A 20,277-nucleotide genomic window follows, 5' to 3' on the forward strand; every position below is an offset into this window, starting at 1 on the left:
AATTACTGGGCTTTGTATAGTCTTTATTTTATACTCAAAGTTTTACTCTTTTTCAATTTTGATTATTGGGCTTATAGTTTTTATCGTTTACATAAAAAAAACTAAAGAACATCTGAATTGAAATTTAATATAGTTACGTCTGCTTTGTATGGTGAAAGTGGGGTATCTTGAAGAGTTATAATATTCACCTTATAGCATAAGGCAAGCCTTGTTATGCTGGTAATAAGCATTATGATATCTCTCTAATTTTAATCTAGCATCGGTTCATAAACAACTAACTAATTTCTAACTAGTAAAAAATTTAATTAATTTGGTGCAAGCATTCCCAGCTATTATGGAGATAGAGTGAGAAACAATATGGTTTCTCAATGACAAACTTCTATATTTTCTCAATAACAATCTTTTATGGTTTATTGTATCCCAATAATCATGTAATTGTTTGCCCCATAATTATCTTAATTGTTATCAGCCTTCTTGTAATGTATTTAGAATAGCAGGTACGTAATTCTATCTGTCATTTACTGAGATATACTAGCTTCTCTTTAAAGTTAATTCTTGCAATCTACAGTGGATATTAGCTACCGTTTAATGGTCTTAATGTCCCCATTTTTTTGGAACTCTTTTGGCTCTCTGAGAATTGTTGTAAGTTGGTTTAAGAGGTGAATTGTTGTTAACATTTTGAGATTAAAATACTCAGGGACATCTGTAAGCTCCAGTGTTGTTTACCTTGATTTTTTGTGCGTCCTATTTATCTATCTTTGTTAAATGTGACTGGTTTTGCATTGAGATTTTCTGAGTCGCATGTGACACTTGGAAGAACATGAAAGTATATATGCTCTTGTAGATTTTATTAACACTGAGAGCAGATGCAAGTGGTGTCCTACTAGTTGGGTTATGGATATTGATTTGCACAAAATAGATGGTGTATTATTTTTTCCCATTAGAAGTATTGTCAATGTGCAAGTGAGTTTCATACATTTTGATATTTTTGAAACACATTTAAGTGATTAAGCCCAACCAGGCTGCTAAGATTTTTATCTTTCTGTGCGTTTTATTGTTTTCCAGCCAATTTGCAAGCGAGAGCTTTTTTGCGGAGGGAGAGGTTATTAAAGTGATTTTTCTTTCTCTTTTATTTTAGGTGTTTTTAACAATTTGATGTTGGTGCTAAACTAATAGCCTTCTTTTCTGAAATTGTGGAGGGGTGGGTGCTAATAAAAGTAGACTATAGTTTTATTACTTGTTGTCGTTGTTCTGTGGATCCTATTAATTTTACTCCTTTTCTCCAAGAAGATTGGTCATGCTCAGGTAGATCTGTGGTGGACTTGAAGTTGGGTTTGCTTAGCATAAGTGTCATGACTAGGTAAGAAAATCTTATTGGTTTATAATGCATTAGTTTTTAAATTCACTCTTGACGTTTCGGATTTATTTTATAGTCAATACTTAAATGATTATATATTTGAAGATCTAATAAATTTTATTTTTAAGAATTCAAATATTCCATTCAAGGAATGGATGGATTTACTAAGGTATTGCAGGTGATCGCAACGATAAAGCTGCTAAAGAGCATGCATTATTTGGAGTTAAAAGGAAGAATTATATGCCTGCAACATTAGAAGGACAAAGTAGACAGAGGTTAACTCAATCCGATGTGTCAGTTCAAAAGTTAGGAAGGAATAGATTACCGGTGTACGAATCAATCCAATCGTTTTCAAGGGAAGATCTGAACACTTCATATAATATTTCAAGTAAAGGACAAATTAAACAAAGGTCAATTCAATTAGAGGAGCCCATTCAAAAGCAAGGAATGAGTAAATTACCTGTGCCCACATCCATGATCCAATCATCTGCAAAGGTAGATCCTAACACTTTACATATGCTTAGAAGAACACAAGGTGAAGGAGAGAAACAACTTGATATTCAAGAGCTACAAAATTGCCAAAAGGTAAAGACAAACTCAGTCCTACTATCGACGAGTGTTAATCAATTTCTAAAAAAATATGGGATACAAGTCGATGGTGAAAAACATCCTGATAATCACCCAGAAAATGAAGTTAGATTTATGTCCTCTCCTATTATTGATGAGCGTGAAATAGAATTGGATAATTTTGTTGCACAAGATGAAGTTGGTGACGATGAATTTATTGGAGATGAGGATATGGACATCGATGGTGCTGCAGGTGGTATGTCTTAAACCTTATAATTATTTTACATATTTTGATTTTTTCTTCTTATGTCTTGCTTGTTATATCAATCTAGGGGCATCAGAGAAGAAAAGAGTTCGAGGAAACACAACATGCAAGAATATTCATGCAAGAAGTTTTGAAGAAAGAGATGAGGTGACATTTGATAAAGGACAAGCAGTTGGACCAACTGACAAGAGAGTATCTGATTTGACCAACTTTTTAGGAACAATTGCAAGGAATCCAACATTTATACCCTTGGTGAATACTAGTTAGCATGTTGTGTCAAAGGATATTAGGCGACGAATGTGGAATGTCAATGTAAGAATAATCAATTTTTCAATTATATATTTTTTATATTTTTCCTACTAAGAAAATATATATATATATATGTGTGTGTGTGTGTGTGTGTGTGTGTGTGTGTGTGTGTGTGTATGTGTGTGTGTGTGTTATTTTGCACAGTCCAAGTTCTTAATTTCAGCTGAAGGAGAGAAGTGGGTAATGACTGGTCTTCGTGATGCTTGGAAGCGATACAAGAGGAATATTAAGAAGAAATATTTTGATAAAAATGCTACTATTGAACAAATGCTACAAAATCGTCTCAATGAGATACCTGAAGTTCAATTCCGTCAATTGATTGAGTATTGGGATGACGAAGATGTCCAAGTAAGATTAAACCATGCATTTTTACATTTTCAACCTATTGTTGCAGTATATATTTTTCCTTTTTGATTTATTAATTAATATGCTTCCTTTGTTGTTAGGTTATGTGCCAAATGAATTCTGAAAACAGGAAAAAACAAAAGTGGAGGCATCGAATGGGACCTATTAATTTTGCAAGAGTGCGTGTGGCATTGGTAATATTTAGTTGACACTTTGTAATCTTACTTTTATTTCTTTTTGTACTTTGTTGGAGCAAAGTGATATCTTTTTTATATCTTCTTTGATGTAATTTGTAGTGTACAACCAAAGAGAACAACGAGGAACCATCAAAGTCTGAAATGTTTATTACAATTCGTATAAAGAAAGGGAAGGAAGTTCATACAGATACTCAAGTTGCAATAGTAAGTCATGCTGCAAGTTAAGTCTTGTTATTGTATTTTTATCTTTTTAATAAATGTGTTTCTTTAACTGAAGGAAGTCCATACACATATCTGTAGTTTCTTTTGGAGAGGAGTCCTTGACTCCTCCACTGGTACTACTCATCACATGTGTGGATAGAAGTGATGAAACTATTCTTACATCATTTGCTAATACTTCCTTAAAATGATCCAAGTCAAATATCTCAGAGAACTCACTGCAAACAAACACCAAAAGAAACATAAAACATACGTTAAGAAATAAAAAACGTCCCAGAATAGCATAAAAATCTAAGTTAGACCAAACATAATGTCACTCTATGGAAATAATCAGTTTTCTACCAAATAATTGAAGTTTTTTTAAAAAAATTGCCTAAGTTCAGAGAATTAGGCAGGGAAATAAACATTTTGTCAACTGAATGAATGACTGACCAAAAAAATAAAACATTTGAGCTGGAAAACAAAGAAAAATGGTTCAAAAATAGAAAAAGAACAAACTTTTCATCACCCCAAATGACATTAACTTGCAAAATAGGAACAACAAGAGCAGCACCAAGAATCCTAGCAATTACCACATAATCCACAATCTGATTTCTTTGCTGATTCATTCCACCAGAAACCACCACCATTAAATATTTTTTCCTTCCTTTTACAATATCTATACTTGTTTTCCTATACTCTGCACTGAAATCCAAACAAGGCCTATAACCTAACCCATCAGGTTGTTGCCAAAACTCACTCTTTTCATCCCCTTCATCTTCTTTTTCCCCTACATTTAAAGCTCCAATACTGAGCTGAGAAACTTGTTTTTCATTTGAGAATGAGCTCTTTTCTTGAAAAATCTCACATGGGTTTGGTGTAAAAGGAACTAAAGTTTCAAAATTAAACCACATCTTTAACATACCAACAAAACCAAAAGCAAAAAGAAACAAAACCCAGAATTTTGGATTATTGAACAAAAGCCTGAGCTTTACTGAAAAAATGGACTCTTTTTCTTGGGAGAAAGTAACAGAGACTGAAGTCCTGAAGAAGAAAGTGAATTTATTATTTGAGATGGCACTGCTATGTAACATTGTTGCTTTTTCTTGTTGCTCTTTGACACTGTCATTTTAACAATGAAAAAAAATCTCTTTCCCCATTTAAATATATGTAGATTGTTGGTGTGTTTAACTAATGTTTGTTTGAAACTTCATATTAAATTGGTTACGATCCTTGTCGCTGAAAACTCTATTGACATTCTTGGCTAAATTTTGAGGTCTGCTAAAATTTTTTTAATCTAACTTGACTTGTTGAAAGTTATTTTAGTGTTTGTTCTATCTTGACTTGTAAGTGATGTACAATAATATTTTTTCGACAGTCTGAACTTCAGAATCGTCAAAGTTCCGAAGAAACAACAGATGATTTATTTAGGGTTGTATTTGGAAAGGAGCAGCCTGGTCGGGTTAGATGCTATGATAGATCGGTGACGACAAGCTCTCTGAAAAAAGATGAAGAAATCACCAAGCTTAAACAAAAGCATGCCAATGAAATAACTTCTCTGAAGGAAGAAATGAAGGAAATGATGAGAGAAGAAATGCGATATTTTTTTAGTCAATTGGTGAAAAACAACCCTGGACTGGATTTTAATGATATACAAGGGTGTGTTGGATCTAATATTCCTTCACCAGTTGATGCAAGTAGTGCACGAGCTATAAGAGGCCAAAATCTGCCACATTCTTCTGCCTCAACTCACGCCCCAAGTCTTGAAAAGGTATTTATATTTCCCAATTCCAAAAACTACCTCAATCTTAACTTACAAAATCATGCTTTCTAACCAGTGTATACTATATATATGTTTCTTCCTAATTTTTAATTTCATTTTGAATGTGTAGGAAAATACGGGTGACGCAATTGGATATGGTGGTCACAAATCAATTTGATTCATTAAAGTGAATGGTGAAGACCTTTTGAACAATTGGGATGTTTATTTTTATTGATTCTATAAATATGAATACATTTAATTTTGTAGAGGTCTTTGCTAGTGAACTCTTGAACCAACAATGCTTTATTACTATAGACAGTACACAAAGTATGTTTCTTTGTTGAAATTTATTTTAAGTATATGCATTTGAATTATTTTTATTCTATTACTTATTATCTAATTTAATGCTTGATATATATATATATATATATATATATATATATATATATATATATATATATAGCACGTGATTTTTGCCTCACCTGAATTACTCCTACAAAATTCCAAAATTCAATTTTTTTTTCTTTTGATTATTTATTATTTTAGGAATTATTGTAGAAATTTCTAATTATTTGCATTCTTTGTGTGCATGTTTAATTATATTTTTAATTCATAAAAATACAAAAAATACATTGCATTTGCATTTAGGATTTAATTTTATATTTTTAGATTAATTAGTAAATTAGCTTGTTGTACAAAAATGAAAAAAATCACAAAATAACTCTTTTTGTATTTTTAATTTTTGAGTTCGAATTTTGGTAGTTTTTTCTTTTAATTTGTTATTTAATTATTTGTGTTAATTATTTTAGTTAATTAATTTAATTTGGTTGGATAATTTGTGTTAGGAGTTAAGTTAGGTTTTTATCTTTATTTTTGTAAAAGAAAAGGAATTAAAATAATTTTGAAATTGAAAGAAAAAGGAAAAACAAACGAGGTAAGTCTGATTTGGGCCAAGTCCTTTTAAATTCTCCAAGCCCAATTGTTTAATACCCAATACCCGTCCAAACCCAACCAGAGCCGGCCCAAAACCCGTTCTAAAAATCGGCCTGCCCCACCAGAGATCCAAACGACGCCGTTTCACACCTTTAAATCAGGACCGTCGATCTCACTTGATCGGACAGTCCAGAACTGAGTCCCCTCTGATATATAACTGTCCAAACGCCCTGTACCCCCGTCTCATCTCTCTCAACCCACCTTCTTCAGGGACCCAAAACAGAAAACCCTAGTGCCGCCTTGGTTGTCCACCGCCTTGGGCCGGTGGCGCCACCTCTAAACCACCTCAAATCCACACCCCAAAACCCTCGTGGCTTCCTCATACCAAATCCGACACCCCTTTCCTTCGAATCATCACAGGACTTGTCGAATTCTAAATCAAAGGTCGGAACTCTAAAATCCCAAAACCCAAATCAGTGAAGTTTAACGAAGGTTTAAGACCAAAATCGGCTTTATTCGTGTGTTTTCGCTTGAGAACAAATGATTAAAGCCTATTTCTTTCAAAAATCAAAGTTTCTTTTGAAGACTTTCAAGCCGTTTTCTACTTGGTTTATGTATTCTTCAGTCCTTATCCTCTCTTTCATCTTTCTTCTGTCCTTTATTTTGTTTGTTTTAAGTTCTAGTCTCCATCTCCTCTTACCTCATCTTGTCCGTTTTGTTCTCGTTTTAAATTAGTTTTAAAATCGAGTTTGTTCGTGCATGTCGTTTTAATTTCTCTGTTTCTTTGTATTATTCCATTTTTCTGGTTTTCAAAGGGAAGAGATCCGATTTTCTCTTGGGCAATTCTGCCTAGCCAATTGATTCTATATGGGTTTTGGAACCAGAAGCCCATGAACAGATTCAATCTAGTCCTGCAAGCTTAGGATTTTTGATTTAAACCATTGGGTCCATTTGACTGTTGACTCATTTAGATTTCTGGGGTAATTAACTGGACTTAAAGGGGTAGTTTAGGAATTGTAGGTGGAAGGAATCTCAGTAACTGAATTAGGAAGCTGTTAGGAAGGTGTCATTGGAACCTAAGTGAAAGTCTGATTTTTACACTAAGGGTATGTGAGTAAAAATAAAAATACAAAAGGTTTAAAATGCAAAAATGATTTCAGCATTGCTGCCCTAAAACCTTGCCTATAAAGGCATCTTTACTTTACTAGCAAGACAGATTTTAGAGATAAAAATCCTGAAAAATTGAAACGGCTGAAAACTCTGAAATATCCTGAATTCCCTGCATTTCCTTGTTGAAAACTGCTCAAATTTTGCTTGGTTTTTGGTTTCTGATCTTCATTGCTTAGTTAAAGCTACTGAAAATGACAAAGTCTTGCACCTGGGTTGAAATGGATTGAGTTTTGGATCTTTAAAAGTTTGGTTTGAGTTTTGCTGCTTGGTTTACTATTTCATTGCTGGGATCTGAACTGATTTCTCCTGCTGATGTTTCCTCCTAACCTCAAGTTTGATTTTCTAGTTTTGCTTTATTATAATCAGGTACATGTTCCTGAATCCTATTTAATATAAGGCACAGATTGAAGAATGAAATGAAAAATAGAAGTTTGAAGCATAGCATCAAATCATTTGTTCATATTTTAGCTTTACCTTCTTTCCTTTTCCCTGAATCCTTTTTGTTCTAATTTATTTTGGTGCATGGTATTTCGTTGGTTGTTGACAATACTCTTCTGAAAACTCTATTTGGTTTGTACCTTGGTGGGAGATCAATTTTCTGTCAAGAATCTTGTATCTAGATGTTGGTTTTATAACAATTGAACTCTTATTATTGTATCTGAACTTGGACTGTCATAAAAACTTGATGAAAACTTGTTAGTCGAATCAATAGTTAGATGTTGTGTTCAATCATATTAAGTAGGGTAGGTTGTATTAGATCTTTTACTGTTATGTAATCCATTTGGAGGTTATAACATAGTGCTATGTTCGTGCAATGGGCAACTGATTGTTTCATAAGTAGTAGTTAGTATAAAGTCACGTTAAAAGAAAAGGAAATGGTCTAGGTTATTTTAAAAGTAAAGGCATGCAATGATTTACTTTTGGTCTGCATATGAACATGTTTAAGTTAGAATTGGTATTTGAAATTCAGAATGTTCAGCTAGTCGATTTGTGTTTAAATAGTTAAAATGCAAAAGTAAAAATGTTAATTCAAGGGTATGTTTCATATAGTTTTGTTGTATCTGCATTCTAATTGATTTTGTACCATCGATTGGGTTCTAAAAGTTGGGCTTAAAGTTGGCCCAGATGATGAATATTCCATCTCAGACTCGTTTGTTTGTTTCGAATCCTTGGACGTCATTCCTTATTAAGAATTGGGCTCGTTCAGGCCCAAGCCTGAAGGTATTTGTAAACGGGTCCGTTCAGTTGCTGTTTGTTGAAGCCCTTTTTTTTCCTTTGAGATAATTGGTTTTTTAATATGATGCTTGTTAATTGATAAGTAGGGTCAAACCTTTAGTAAAAATAATAATAATTAGAATTACATTAAACCTTTCTTAGTTAATTAATTGGGCTCTTAAAAGTAGATTGGAGGCGTGCCATATTAGGTAAGACATAGTTTATGGCCCTCCAAAGTTTAGTTCAAGCCCCCTTTAGAAATTGGAATCGAGGCGTGCCGTGCCAAACAAAACTTCAAAAATGCATGACCCTTATTTAATTAATTTTAATCCTTAGAAAATGAGGCATGCCATTTAGTCAAATTTTCCATGGCCCTCGTAAAGTTGAAAGTACGTAGTTGCTTTAGGCGCGTAATTTAAATTAATTTCCTTAAACTCGGGTGTGCATTTCATGTGACCTAAATCCAAACCTCAACAACATTAAATAAAATGTGTCGCGGACTACGGGTGCATTTCATGTGGCGTGGTCCAAAGGCGTGTTTTAGATGACGTTGAAATTTTTCTTAAAAAATAATTAAAAGCGGCTTAATAAGTTAAAATATACCATAGGCTAAAACATGTATTAAAATCAGATAATAGGCCAATTATGATAGTTTAAGCGACCCTAGAACCACGGAATCCGGGGATACCTAACACCTTCCCCTGGGTTAACAAAATTCCTTATTCAGAATTTCTGGTTCGCAGACTTCAAAAGGAAAGTCGAAATTTTCCTCGATTTGGGATTCAAAATAAACCGGTGACTTGGGACACCAAATAAACTATCCCAAGTGGCGACTCTGAATAAAAATGAATAATTAATCCCTTTTCGAATAATGTCACTTAAAGTGAAAAAACTCCCTTATACTACCTTCGGGTGTGTAAAAAAGGAGGTGTGACAGCTTTGGCGACTCCGCTGGGGATCATCTGGAACCCAGAACTCTGGTTCAGGGTTTAAGAATTCGAGCTTAGAATAGCTATTGTAGTCGGCTTTATCTATTATCTGGTTTTTGTACATGTTTGAGCCTAATGTGCTAAATGCTTTTACAGCTTTGATATTTTGTGAATTGTATATACACTGCTACGAAACCCTTCCTCTCTCCGTTTCTTCTAAATCATGGAGAAGGATGCACTTCGTGTGACTTCTCTTATATCTAGAGTCTTATCCCATTTTAGAACGAGGTTCGGACAAGTTGCAAAGCCGGTGAAGCTTCTGTATTCCCGATATGCTGCCCTCCCTCGGCTCGAGTTGTCCACTCGGGTAAGCCAGGTCTAGAACAATACACCTAGGTTTTAAACCTAGTATAACAAAACCTCATGCCGGATCCCTAGTAGGAACGTTTATTTGCATCACGTGCATTTGACTTTGGAGACTTAACACAGGGGTTGGGTTTGTCTAGGACAGGTGTACCTGAAATGAAAAGACCAATCTGATACATCTTACTTGCTACTTGTGCATTTATTTGCTTCGTATTTGCATGTTGACCGGCTTATGGATAATATGAGAAAAGTTGGAAAAAGAAAAAGTCAATGTGAGGGCTAAGAGAGATAATTGTTTGTTTTTTGAAAAAACCAATGTCCAAAAAATATACTGAAACTCTGCCGAAATTCTGGAAAAAAGAAGAAGAGAATTTTGTTTTTCAAAATAGTTGGCTTTGTTTCATTTTTTCAAATCTGCCCGAACTACGCCAATTTGATTCTCACCGGATGTGGGATACGTAGGCAACCCTCATCGGGTCCAACTTCCCCTTTTGCAAAAATAGCCCAAAAAGAACAAAAATATTATTATTTTTACTCTGAATAAGTAAGGTGATGTCATTCTTGTCTAAAATAGCCGAATGTCCCCAAAAGGGCGCCTGAAAACTGTTTTTGCAAGAACAACTGCCTGTGGTCTCCTTTTCAAATTTTTGACCGGTTGTCGAGTACAACTTTAAAGTCTTCTTCCCCGAAGTGCTGAAAGGCCGTATTTGCAAAACCGAATTTTTGTTTTTGGAATGAAAACTTTTGAAAAAGAAGAAGAAGTGTGTTAATCTTTTCTTGAGTAAAAATGAGTTATTAAATCACCCTAATAAATGTGCAGGATGAGCACAAACGAAAATGAACCCTTCGCAGCTCTTGAGGAAATCCCCTTACAACTTCATATGTGGTGGAATGATTTGGAAAAATGCAGTAGAGGAACTGTGATTAAAGTATTGGGTGGTCTTGTCGGACTGTTGAACAACAAGCCAAGATTAGACATAATTGAAGCCTTGATACCTTTTTGGGATCCGACTCGAAATGTGTTCCGCTTTTCTGATTTCGAGCTCACACCCACACTAAAAGAAATTGCGGGTGGCCTTAATGGAAATCTTAGACGTCGGTATCCGGTGTCACCAAGGCCGGTATCTCCCCACAAGTTTCTGGATATGTTGAGTATTACCTGGGATATCCAGGATAAGAATTTATCTGAAGGGTCATGCACTTTCCAGTTCTTGTACCAACATTATGGTAACCCCCAAGGCTTTGAAGCACCGAATACTAGTTTGACTCATGCTGGAAATAAAGATAAATGGGAGTCAAGGCGAGGCTTGGTCTTTATAGTAGTCTTCTTGGGAGTTATAATCTGTCCGCGAAAAGATCACAACATAGAACTGGGCCTAGTGGGAATGGTTGACGTCGCAATCAAGAAAGCTAATGGCACTCTGGTTCCCTTGATTTTGTCTGAAATTTACCGAGCTTTGACCATCTGTCGAGAAGGCAGAAAGTTCTTCCAAGGTTGCAACTTATTACTATAGTTGTGGATACAGGAACATCTCTGCCATCGGGCCGGGTATGTGAATTATGGCATGACCGGTTTGAACTGCATCGAAGAATTTGAAAGCCGAGTGGTGGATGTTGGATTTCCCGAGGGTACCGAGGCTTGGTTGGCACGTTTGAGCTCTTTGACTTCTGATAAAATTGAATGGGCGTTCGGATGGCTCCTTGTCACCGAGGTTGTGTACATGTCAACCGAAGTATGTTATCTTCTCCGGATGGGCATCCAGAGCATCCAACCATATGCTCCTCATAGGGTTTTGCGTCAATTGGGCAGATTTCAAACCGTCCCCCATGATGAAGATTTGAGTAAACATGTCATTGAATTTGGCCCAAAAGCCGTATTTTCGGAAGGAAGAGTTCGCCAAGTGTGGAATGAATGTAGATTTCTTGAACCTAAGACTATGGTGCGAGATCTAGCTAGAGGTGAAGTAGACCCCAAGTACATTATTTGGTTCGGTAAAAGGTTCCAGATTCCTGAGAGACCTACTAAGAGAGCTCATGTTCAACAATTCACCAACGACTCGCAAGAGCAGTGGGTCTGGGTGGCAAAAGAAGAAAGTTATAGGGCCAAAATAAGTAAATTAGAGGGACAAATAAGGGACCTCAAGTTTGGCAACAGTATCCAGGATGCCGCAGATGAAGGGGAAAAGAAAAAACTAACTTAGGAAAACGAAGCCCTCAAAGCTCAAATCCAGAAAATGAGAATAGTTGCTAGAAACCCGGAAAGAAGCTGAGCGGACAAAAGGCTTATAAGCAGTTTGAGAAAGAAAGCACTTGAGTGTCAAGATGACCTAGAAAAGTCTGAAGCCAGTCTAGCAAAAGTCCGGGCCCAATTGCAAAAAATGCAGAAGGGCGGGCACAGTTTGTGCATCAAATGAAAAGAAAATATGAAAGGATAATCACCAATCTGAAGAGAAAGTTAACTACCCTTGAGAATGAGGCGGCCAAGCAGGCCAAGGACTTTAAAGCTGATAGGGAACATTGTTATGCTTTGATGGCTCAGATGGAGGAAGAAATGCAACAATTAAAAAATCAAAACCATCACGACACTCAGGTATTAGAAGCCAGGAATCAGCAGGTCGGGCGTCTGCTTCAGGAAAAGGGTAGAATTCGAGAGAGGGTTAGAGCCATTGCCGACTACATTGTCATGAAATGCCAAGCATGTGAGGACATGACTCGAACCACTTTCTTTGCTGCAGTGATGATATTTGTCCGCCAGATAATGAGTGATTTGGAGCGGCTTCAAGGGGATCTCGCATATAGGCCCGTGGCGAGACCGAATGATGTCCCACGGGCCCAGGAGTCGAAGCCTTAATGTATTCCTGATTTTTCACTTATCGAGTCTGTATTTTGGTTTATTTTGAGTCTGTTTGTAGTTTTTCCAAGAAAATGAGTAGTTTGAAGTCTTTTGTAATAGAAAGTTTAGGAGTTTTTATTAATGAAAATCGAAAATTCCCAAAATATAATAATTTTTGTTTTTTTATTTTTCGCATTTATTTTCTTGAACTACGTAATGATCTGATTCATGCGGCATCGTGATACGTAGGCAATACTTATCAGATCCTGTCATGATTTTGTAAATAACCCCAATAAGAGAGGGATATGAAAAGAAAGACCCAGAAGAAAAACCCAAAAAGGAAGAAAAGAGAGCCGAAGGAAAATCAAAGGAAAAATGAGAAAAGAGAGCGAGAAAAAAAAGAAAATTGGGAAGTGGAAAAAAGAGAAAATCGGGGAAAATAAGTAAAGCCGGGATGAAACATGCAACCGTTGCGAAACACGTAGAAACACATTTGACTGTATAGGTGCATCACACCCCAACGTGCGATTACCTATGTGTTATTTGCTTCAAACTGACCGGTTTGTTGTCTACTGTTAAGCTCAGGTTTTATAGAATGGTGGTTGATTTTGTGGTAGTCTAGCTTCACATCCATACTTCACGAGGTCGAAGGGAAGCATTGAAATGTCTTCAGAAATGACTCTGCCAACAGTTCCTATTGCGGATGAGAGTCCGATCTCGGGCATCCCAACTTCAGAATCGGCAGTTGTCAAGGAAAACAGGTTACTGCGTCTCCGCATGATGGAAATGTGGGATGCTTGGGCAAATGGAAGAGAACCACCAAGTGCAATCCCTGGATTTCCCGAGCTTTTTCCCAGGTCAAGTGGGACCTCCAATAGCCCCATAAACTATCCAAATACCCCACTAGGATACCCTACTATTTCGGCCAACTTTGTGGGAACACCTTCTGAGGCTTGCCCCCAGGTGTTAGCTTCAGGTGCAACTTAGAATATCTTCACTGCTCCGCCTTGCTCAGCTACGGCACAACCTACACTGCTCAGGTCCAGCTTTGACCCATCATCCTTCACCTTCAAAACACCATCTTTCCCACTGGAACCTACATAGTTTACCACCTATACTTACTCCCAACCACCTCGGTATGAGTTCACCGTAGGGCAAGATAAAGCCACCAAAACCCCTGAGCAAGAGGAGATAGCGAGAAAGATGAGAAGCATGGAGTAGAGTCTCAAAAACACACAGGGTTTGAGTGGACAAAAAAGTGTATCCTATGCCGACTTATGTATGTTCCCTCACGTGCATCTACCATTGGGATTTAAAACCCTGAAATTTGAGAAATATGACGGGCATAGAGATCCCATTGCCCACCTCAAAAGATATTGCAACCAGTTGCGAGGAACGGGCGGAAAAGAGGAGCTCCTCATGGCCTACTTTGGAGAGAGCTTGGTCGGAATCGCGTTTGAATGATATATGGATCAAGATATATCCCATTGGCATATTTGGGTTGACCTTGCTCGGGACTTCGTCAGGCAGTTTCAGTACAACATTGATATTGCCCCTAATAGGAACTCACTGACAAATCTAAAGAAGAAATCCTCGGAAAGCTTCCGAGAGTACACTGTCAAATGGCGTGAGTAAGCCTCTAGGGTAAAGCCTCCAATGGACGAGATTGAAATGGTCACAGTCTTCCTCCAAGCCCAAGAGGCTGATTATTTTCAAAACATGATGTCCACAATGGGTAAGCCATTCGCCGAAGCCATCAAAATTGGAGAAATGGTTGGGTTGAAAACAGGGCAAATCTTGAGCCAATCCGCCATCAGAGCTACCTCCCAAGCCATTCAGGGTGGGTCTGGAGGAGTAGTAAAGGGCAAGAAAAAGGAAGAAACATTCCTGGCAGCGTCGGGTGCAAGAAAACAACATATTCCATGATCCCTTTTCTCAGAAAGGACCCCGCAATACTATTACCCCTACCAAGATGTAGCCTATGCTCCTCAGCCATATACGGTCATGAATGCTCAACCTTATGTCTGGCCACAACAACAAGCCAGCCGGAACCAAGCTCCGTTTTCTAGAAACCAGCCTCCTTACCAAAACCACTACAACCCCCGGCCTCCACAAAACAATTTTCACCCTCGTGAACCACCCCAAGAGGCCAAATTTTACACCAATTGGCGAACCCTACTCCAGCCTATTACCAAAGCTTGTTCAAATGGGTCTGCTACAGCCTGTTCCTCAAACCAGGCAAAACCCAGCATCACTCGCTTACAGAGCCGGTAACCGATGCGCCTATCTCGCAGGGGAAGAAGGGCAGGACACGGATGATTGCTGGACTCTGAAGAGAGCCGTGGAGAACTTGATAGAACAAAGGAAGATAGTGCTAAGAGATGAAGATATTCCCAATGTGACTAACAACCCACTGCCGGCACACAACAACGGGCCGATAATTGGAATGATTTGTGAGTACAAGGAATTTGACCCAGCGTTGAAGGCCATCATTGCCATCGTTGATGTAGAAAAGAAACCAAAGGCTGCCCTGAAGCAAGACAAAGGGGAGAAAAAGAACAAAACCACCCCTCCAAAGTTAGAGAAGAAAGTTGAAATTGAAACTAGGGCAGCGCCTCCCAAAGATGCTATCCTCTATGTCCCTCGAGGCCGCAAAGAAAAGTAGATGACTTTGAGTCCTCCCAGGCGATTCGAGCTGAATAAGACAACCCAAATGTATGTGCCCAAGGGAGCTTATGTGACGCGGGGGCCAATTAATCCACCAAGGCTGAGTGAGCCCGTGGTTATTGGCTGCGCACCACAAAAGCCCATGACGGATCCTACCGATGTACCCTGGAACTACAACAAATCAGTGGTGACTTACAAAGGCAAAGAAATCTCAGGAGAAGTTCAAGAAACTAACCCGACTGAAAAGTATTTCAATTTGGAAGAGGTGAACAATGCTAGAAAGCGCTTCCCATCTAAGAAGCTCGTGAGTTCCAAGGAAGCGGAGGCCTTCTTTCAAAAGATGAAAATGGTGGATTATGAGGTGATCAACCAACTTTGAAAATTTCTTGCATAAGTTTCCTTGTTATCTTTGTTGATGAACTCCACCGAACATCAAAAGGTATTGATCAAGAACCTTAACGAAGCATATGTGCCTGTTGAGACTTCTGTAGAGCAGTTGGAGAGAATGGCCGAAAGATTTTTCGCAATCAACCAGATATCCTTCAGCAAAAATGACTTGCCCCCAGAAGGGGCCGCACATAATAAAGCCCTACACCTGACAGTCAAATGCAAAGGGTACTACGTGAAAAGGGTTATGTTGGACGAAGGCTTTGGGGTAGATATTTGCCCACTCTCAACTCTGCAACATATGGAAATCGATACCGAAAGAAACCGACCCAACAACGTCTGTGTACGTGCCTTCGATGGTATCAAAAGGGACACAATTGGAGAGATTGATCTGATTCTGACTATCGGCCCAGTAGACTTTGAAATAACCTTCCAGGTTCTAGACATGGACACATCCTACAACTTTCTTTTGGGGAGGCTGTGGATCCATGCAGCAGGGGCTGTACCCTCTACTCTTCACCAGATGGTGAAGTTCGAGCACAAGGATCAAGAGATTGTGGTTCACGGGGAAGATGAGCAATCAATTTATCGGGACCCATCAATCCCGTGTCTTAAAGCAAGGGAGGGGAGTGAACACATAGTCTATTAGGCCTTTGAAATCGTGGTCGCTAATCAGTGCGAAGAAGGAAAACCTTGCCCTCAACCCTTCCTTTATAATGCATCAATCATAGCAGCCAAAGAAATGATCAAGCACGGCTACAAACCTGGGAAAGGGCTTGGGAAATCGTTGCAAGGAATAGCTGAACCTATCACCCTGACCGCCAGTGAAAAGTTCTTTGGGGTAGGCTTCTGACCTACTCCAACTGATGTAAGATGGGCAGATGATAGAAAGAGTGATGGTTGGGTCTTGCCTCAGCCGGTGCCGCATCTATACAAAACATTTGTCAAGCCGAAATACAATGAGAAAGAGGAAGATAAGGCCTTTACGACCGAAGAAATCGAAGAAATCTGTGGGGCCATGAGGAAGATACTATATGAAGCCCACATGGTTCAACCAGGGGAAGACTCAAGCACTGCTGAGGTGTTGTATATGGGACCTAATGCCAAACTGCAGAATAGGAAGGCTACGCCATTCCCAATCAGGCGGGAGTCCCGTTCTAATAATGCAGCTTTAAATAACATGACATGCTTGCGGACTTCATGCCCAGATCCAAACACGCTGTCTAACTGTGAAATAATGAACCAAGAACCGAAATACGATAAAGAAGAGGCTTTTAGGGAAATCAATCGAGAATTGGAGCAGTTTGAGAATAAACCTAAGTCGAACTTAAATGATACCGAGCCGGTTAATTTGGGTAGTTCTAAAGAAATCAAGGAAACTAAGATAAGCATTCACACAGATGGAAAAACCCAGGATGCATTAATCCAACTCCTGTTTGAGTTCAAAGATGTGTTTGCTTGGTCATATGACGATATGCCAGGACTAAGTGTTGATTTGGTGGTTCATAAGTTGTCGACTTACCCTGACTACCCCCCTTTCCAGCAAAAGCAAAGAAAGTTTAAAACTAACATCAGTGATAAGATCAAAGAAGAAGTCATGAAACAGCTGAAAGTGGGGGTGATCCGAGTAGTTCGGTATACCACATGGCTAGCTAATGTAGTTCCAGTGCCAAAGAAAGATGGGAAGACTCGGGTGTGTGTGGATTACAGAGATTTAAACAAAGCAAGTCCCAAGGACAATTTCCCTTTGCCGAACATTCACATCCTTGTTGATAACTACGCCAAATATGAGATACAATCCTTTGTGGATTGTTACGCAGGATATCACCAGGTGTTGATGGATGAAGAAGATGCAGAAAAGACAGCTTTCACCACACCCTGGGGCACATACTGTTACAGGGTCATGACGTTTGGTCTGAAGAACGCCGGGGAAACCTATATGAGGGCCATGACTGCCATTTTTCATGATATAATGCACCAAGAGATAGAGGTGTATGTGGATGATGTGATCATCAAGTCCAAAACTCAGGATGACCATGTTCGGGACTTGAGAAAATTCTTTGAGCGGCTACGCAAATATGATTTGAAGCTAAACCCTGCCAAGTGCGCATTTGGAGTCCCATCTGGCAAACTCTTGGGTTTCGTAGTCAGCCAAAGGGGCATTGAGTTATACCCAACAAAGATAAAGTCCATTCAGGATTTGCCTCCTCCGAAAACCAAGAAGTATGTTATGAGTTTGTTGGGTAGATTGAACTACATCAGCCGGTTCATTGCCCAGTTGACCTCCACGTGTGAACCCATATTCAAGTTGTTAAAGAAAGATGCGGCGATCAAATGGACAAATGAGTGCCAAGAAGCTTTCGATAAAATCAAGGAATATCTGTCGAATCCGCCAGTGTTGGTCCCACCTGAGCCAGGGAGGCCTCTGTTCTTGTATCTGACAGTCTTGGAAAATTATTTCGGTTATGTCCTCGGGCAACATGATGTGACCGGAAAGAAAGAGCAGGCCATTTACTATATGAGTAAGAAGTTTACCAGTTATGAAGCCAAGTACACTTTATTGGAAAGAACTTGCTGCGCTTTAACATGGGTCGCTCAGAAGCTGAGGCATTATTTGCAAGGTTACACCACTCACCTCATAACCAGGTTGGATCCTTTAAAATACATATTTCAGAAACCAATGCCCACTGGGAGATTAGCAAAGTGGCAGATCTTGTCACGGAGTTTGACATAGTGTACGTCACTCGCACGGCAATGAAAGCCCAGGTGTTAGCAGATCATTTGGCTGAGAACCCGGTTGATGATGAATACCAACCTTTGAGCACTTACTTCCCAGATGAAGAGGTAAATTCAGTTGAGGCAATATCTAAAGACACCCATGCTTGGAAAATGTTCTTTGATGGGGTGGTAAACGCAAAAGGCGTTGGAACTGGGGAAATCTTGATCTCACCCACCGGCCAACATTATCTAGCCACAGCCCGACTTCAGTTTTTTTGCACAAATAACACCGCCAAGTATGAAGCCTGCATTATGAGTATGAACATGGCAATCGACCAAGATGTCGAAGAATTGATAATCATGGGAGACTCAGATTTAATTATTCGACAAGCTCAAGGAGAATGGGAAACCTGAGATGCCAAGCTTATTCCTTATAGGCAACATATGGAAGATCTTGGCAAGCGATTTAAGTCAATAGAGTTCAGGTACATCCCTCTCTGTCACAATGAATTAGCTGATGCACTTGCTACTTTGGCCTCGATGCTGCCATACCCAGGCAATGCCCACATTGATCCTTTGGAAATACAAATCAGGGAAAGGCACAAATACTGTAATACGGTTGAGGCGGAACCAAATGTTTAGCCCTGGTATCATGACATCAAAAGATTTTTGAAATCCAAAGAATACCCCGAGCAAGCCAGTGGAGACCAAAAGAGAACCATTAGACGACACGCAAGTGGTTTCTTCTTGAGCTGCGATGTCTTGTACAAAAGGACTCCGGATCTCAACTTGCTAAGATGTGTTGATGCCGAAGAGGCTGGAAGAATCATGTATGAAGTGCACGCAGGAGTGTGCGAACCCCACATGAACAAGTATGTTTTGGCAAAGAAAATCCTTCGAGCGGGTTATTACTGGATGACCATGGAAAAAGACTGCTTCAGTTTTGTTCGAAAATATCATCAGTGTCAAGTGCACGGTGATTTTATTCATGCACCTCCAACAGAACTGCATCCCATGTTAGTGCCTTGGCCATTTGTTGCTTGGGGCATGGACGTCATTGGGCCAATCGAGCCAAAAACCTCAAATGGGCACAGATTCATATTGGTCGCCATCGACTATTTCACGAAATGGGTTGAATCAATCACTCTCAAATCTGTCACCAAGAAAGCTGTGGTAGATTTCGTGCACTCCAATCTTATCTGCCGTTTTGGCATTCCTGCAACTATTATCATAGACAATTCTGCAAACTTGAATAGTCATTTGATGGGGGAGATATGCGAACAATTCAAGATAACGCATCAAAACTCTACGCCTTATCGGCCTAAAGCCAATGGTGCCGTCGAAGCAGCAAACAAGAACATCAAAAAGATTTTGAGAAAGATGACTCAAAGTTCCAGGCAATGGCATGAAAAGTTGCCTTTTGCATTGTTGGGGTATCGCACTACTGTGCGCACGTCGGTCAGAGCAATCCCATACCTTTTGGTTTATGGCACTGAAGCCATAATATCTGCGGAAGTTGAAATCCCTTCTCTTCGAATCATTGTTGAAGCTGAAATTGAAGACAGTGAGTGGGTCAAAGCCCGTCTGGAATAGTTAACCCTGATTGATGAAAAGCAAATGGCCGTAGTCTGCCATGGGCAGTTGTACCAACAAAGAATGGCCATGCTTACAACAAGAAAGTACGTCCTAGAAATTTTGAAGTGGGATAACTTGTTTTAAGGTGTATTCTTCCTCATCATCAGGAAGCAAAAGGGAAATTTGCTCCTAACTGGAAAGGCCCATACATTATCCGAAAGATATTACCAAGAGGAGCGTTATATCTAGGAGATACCGAAGTAAATGACCTCGAGGCAGCTGTGAACACAGATGCGGTCAAAAGGTACTATGTCTTTTCCTTTTGCAGCAATAACACTATCTGATTGGGATGATGAAGGCTTTCATTCTCGCTACCCCAAACACTCCAATCCTTTTGCTAACTCTTTGAGCCGGTTACTTTTCTTTCATTACCCTCTTTGGAACTTGGAAAAATAAAAAAAAAACAAAGAAAAACAAAACAAAG

At 38.9% G+C, this 20,277-nt stretch overlaps 2 protein-coding genes across 2 annotated transcripts; one reads left to right on the forward strand and one right to left on the reverse strand.

Moving 5' to 3' along the window:
- Positions 1-3,290: 3,290 nt before the first annotated feature.
- On the reverse strand, positions 3,291-4,152 carry LOC104240351 (O-fucosyltransferase 20-like). Its single transcript, XM_009795188.2, has 2 exons — positions 3,758-4,152; positions 3,291-3,477 (listed from the first exon to the last, which is right to left on the reverse strand). The coding sequence occupies exons 1-2, from the start codon at positions 4,150-4,152 to the stop codon at positions 3,291-3,293; spliced, it is 582 nt and encodes a 193-aa protein (XP_009793490.2).
- An 11,103-nt stretch (positions 4,153-15,255) lies between these two features.
- LOC138870829 (uncharacterized) lies at positions 15,256-18,632 on the forward strand. The gene is made up of 6 exons (XM_070148669.1): positions 15,256-15,474; positions 15,553-16,059; positions 16,177-16,331; positions 16,374-17,331; positions 17,590-18,121; positions 18,337-18,632. Exons 1-6 carry the CDS (start codon positions 15,256-15,258, stop codon positions 18,630-18,632), a joined length of 2,667 nt encoding a protein of 888 aa, XP_070004770.1.
- The last annotated feature ends 1,645 nt before the right edge of the window (positions 18,633-20,277 follow it).

Source organism: Nicotiana sylvestris, chromosome 6 (genome assembly GCF_000393655.2).
Source record: "Nicotiana sylvestris chromosome 6, ASM39365v2, whole genome shotgun sequence".
Classification (NCBI taxonomy): domain Eukaryota; kingdom Viridiplantae; phylum Streptophyta; class Magnoliopsida; order Solanales; family Solanaceae; genus Nicotiana; species Nicotiana sylvestris.

Coding starts and splice junctions, on each gene's coding strand:
- LOC104240351 (XM_009795188.2), bottom strand. CDS start 4,152: ATGTGGTTTAATTTTGAAACTTTAGTTCCTTTTACACCAAACCCATGT. Junction 3,478..3,757: donor GTCATTTGGGGTGATGAAAA/GTTTGTTCTTTT, acceptor GTTTGTTTGCAG/TGAGTTCTCTGAGATATTTG.
- LOC138870829 (XM_070148669.1), top strand. CDS start 15,256: ATGACGGATCCTACCGATGTACCCTGGAACTACAACAAATCAGTGGTG. Junction 16,332..16,373: donor ACCCTGACCGCCAGTGAAAA/GTTCTTTGGGGT, acceptor AACTGATGTAAG/ATGGGCAGATGATAGAAAGA. Junction 18,122..18,336: donor GCTGAGGCATTATTTGCAAG/GTTACACCACTC, acceptor CTTACTTCCCAG/ATGAAGAGGTAAATTCAGTT.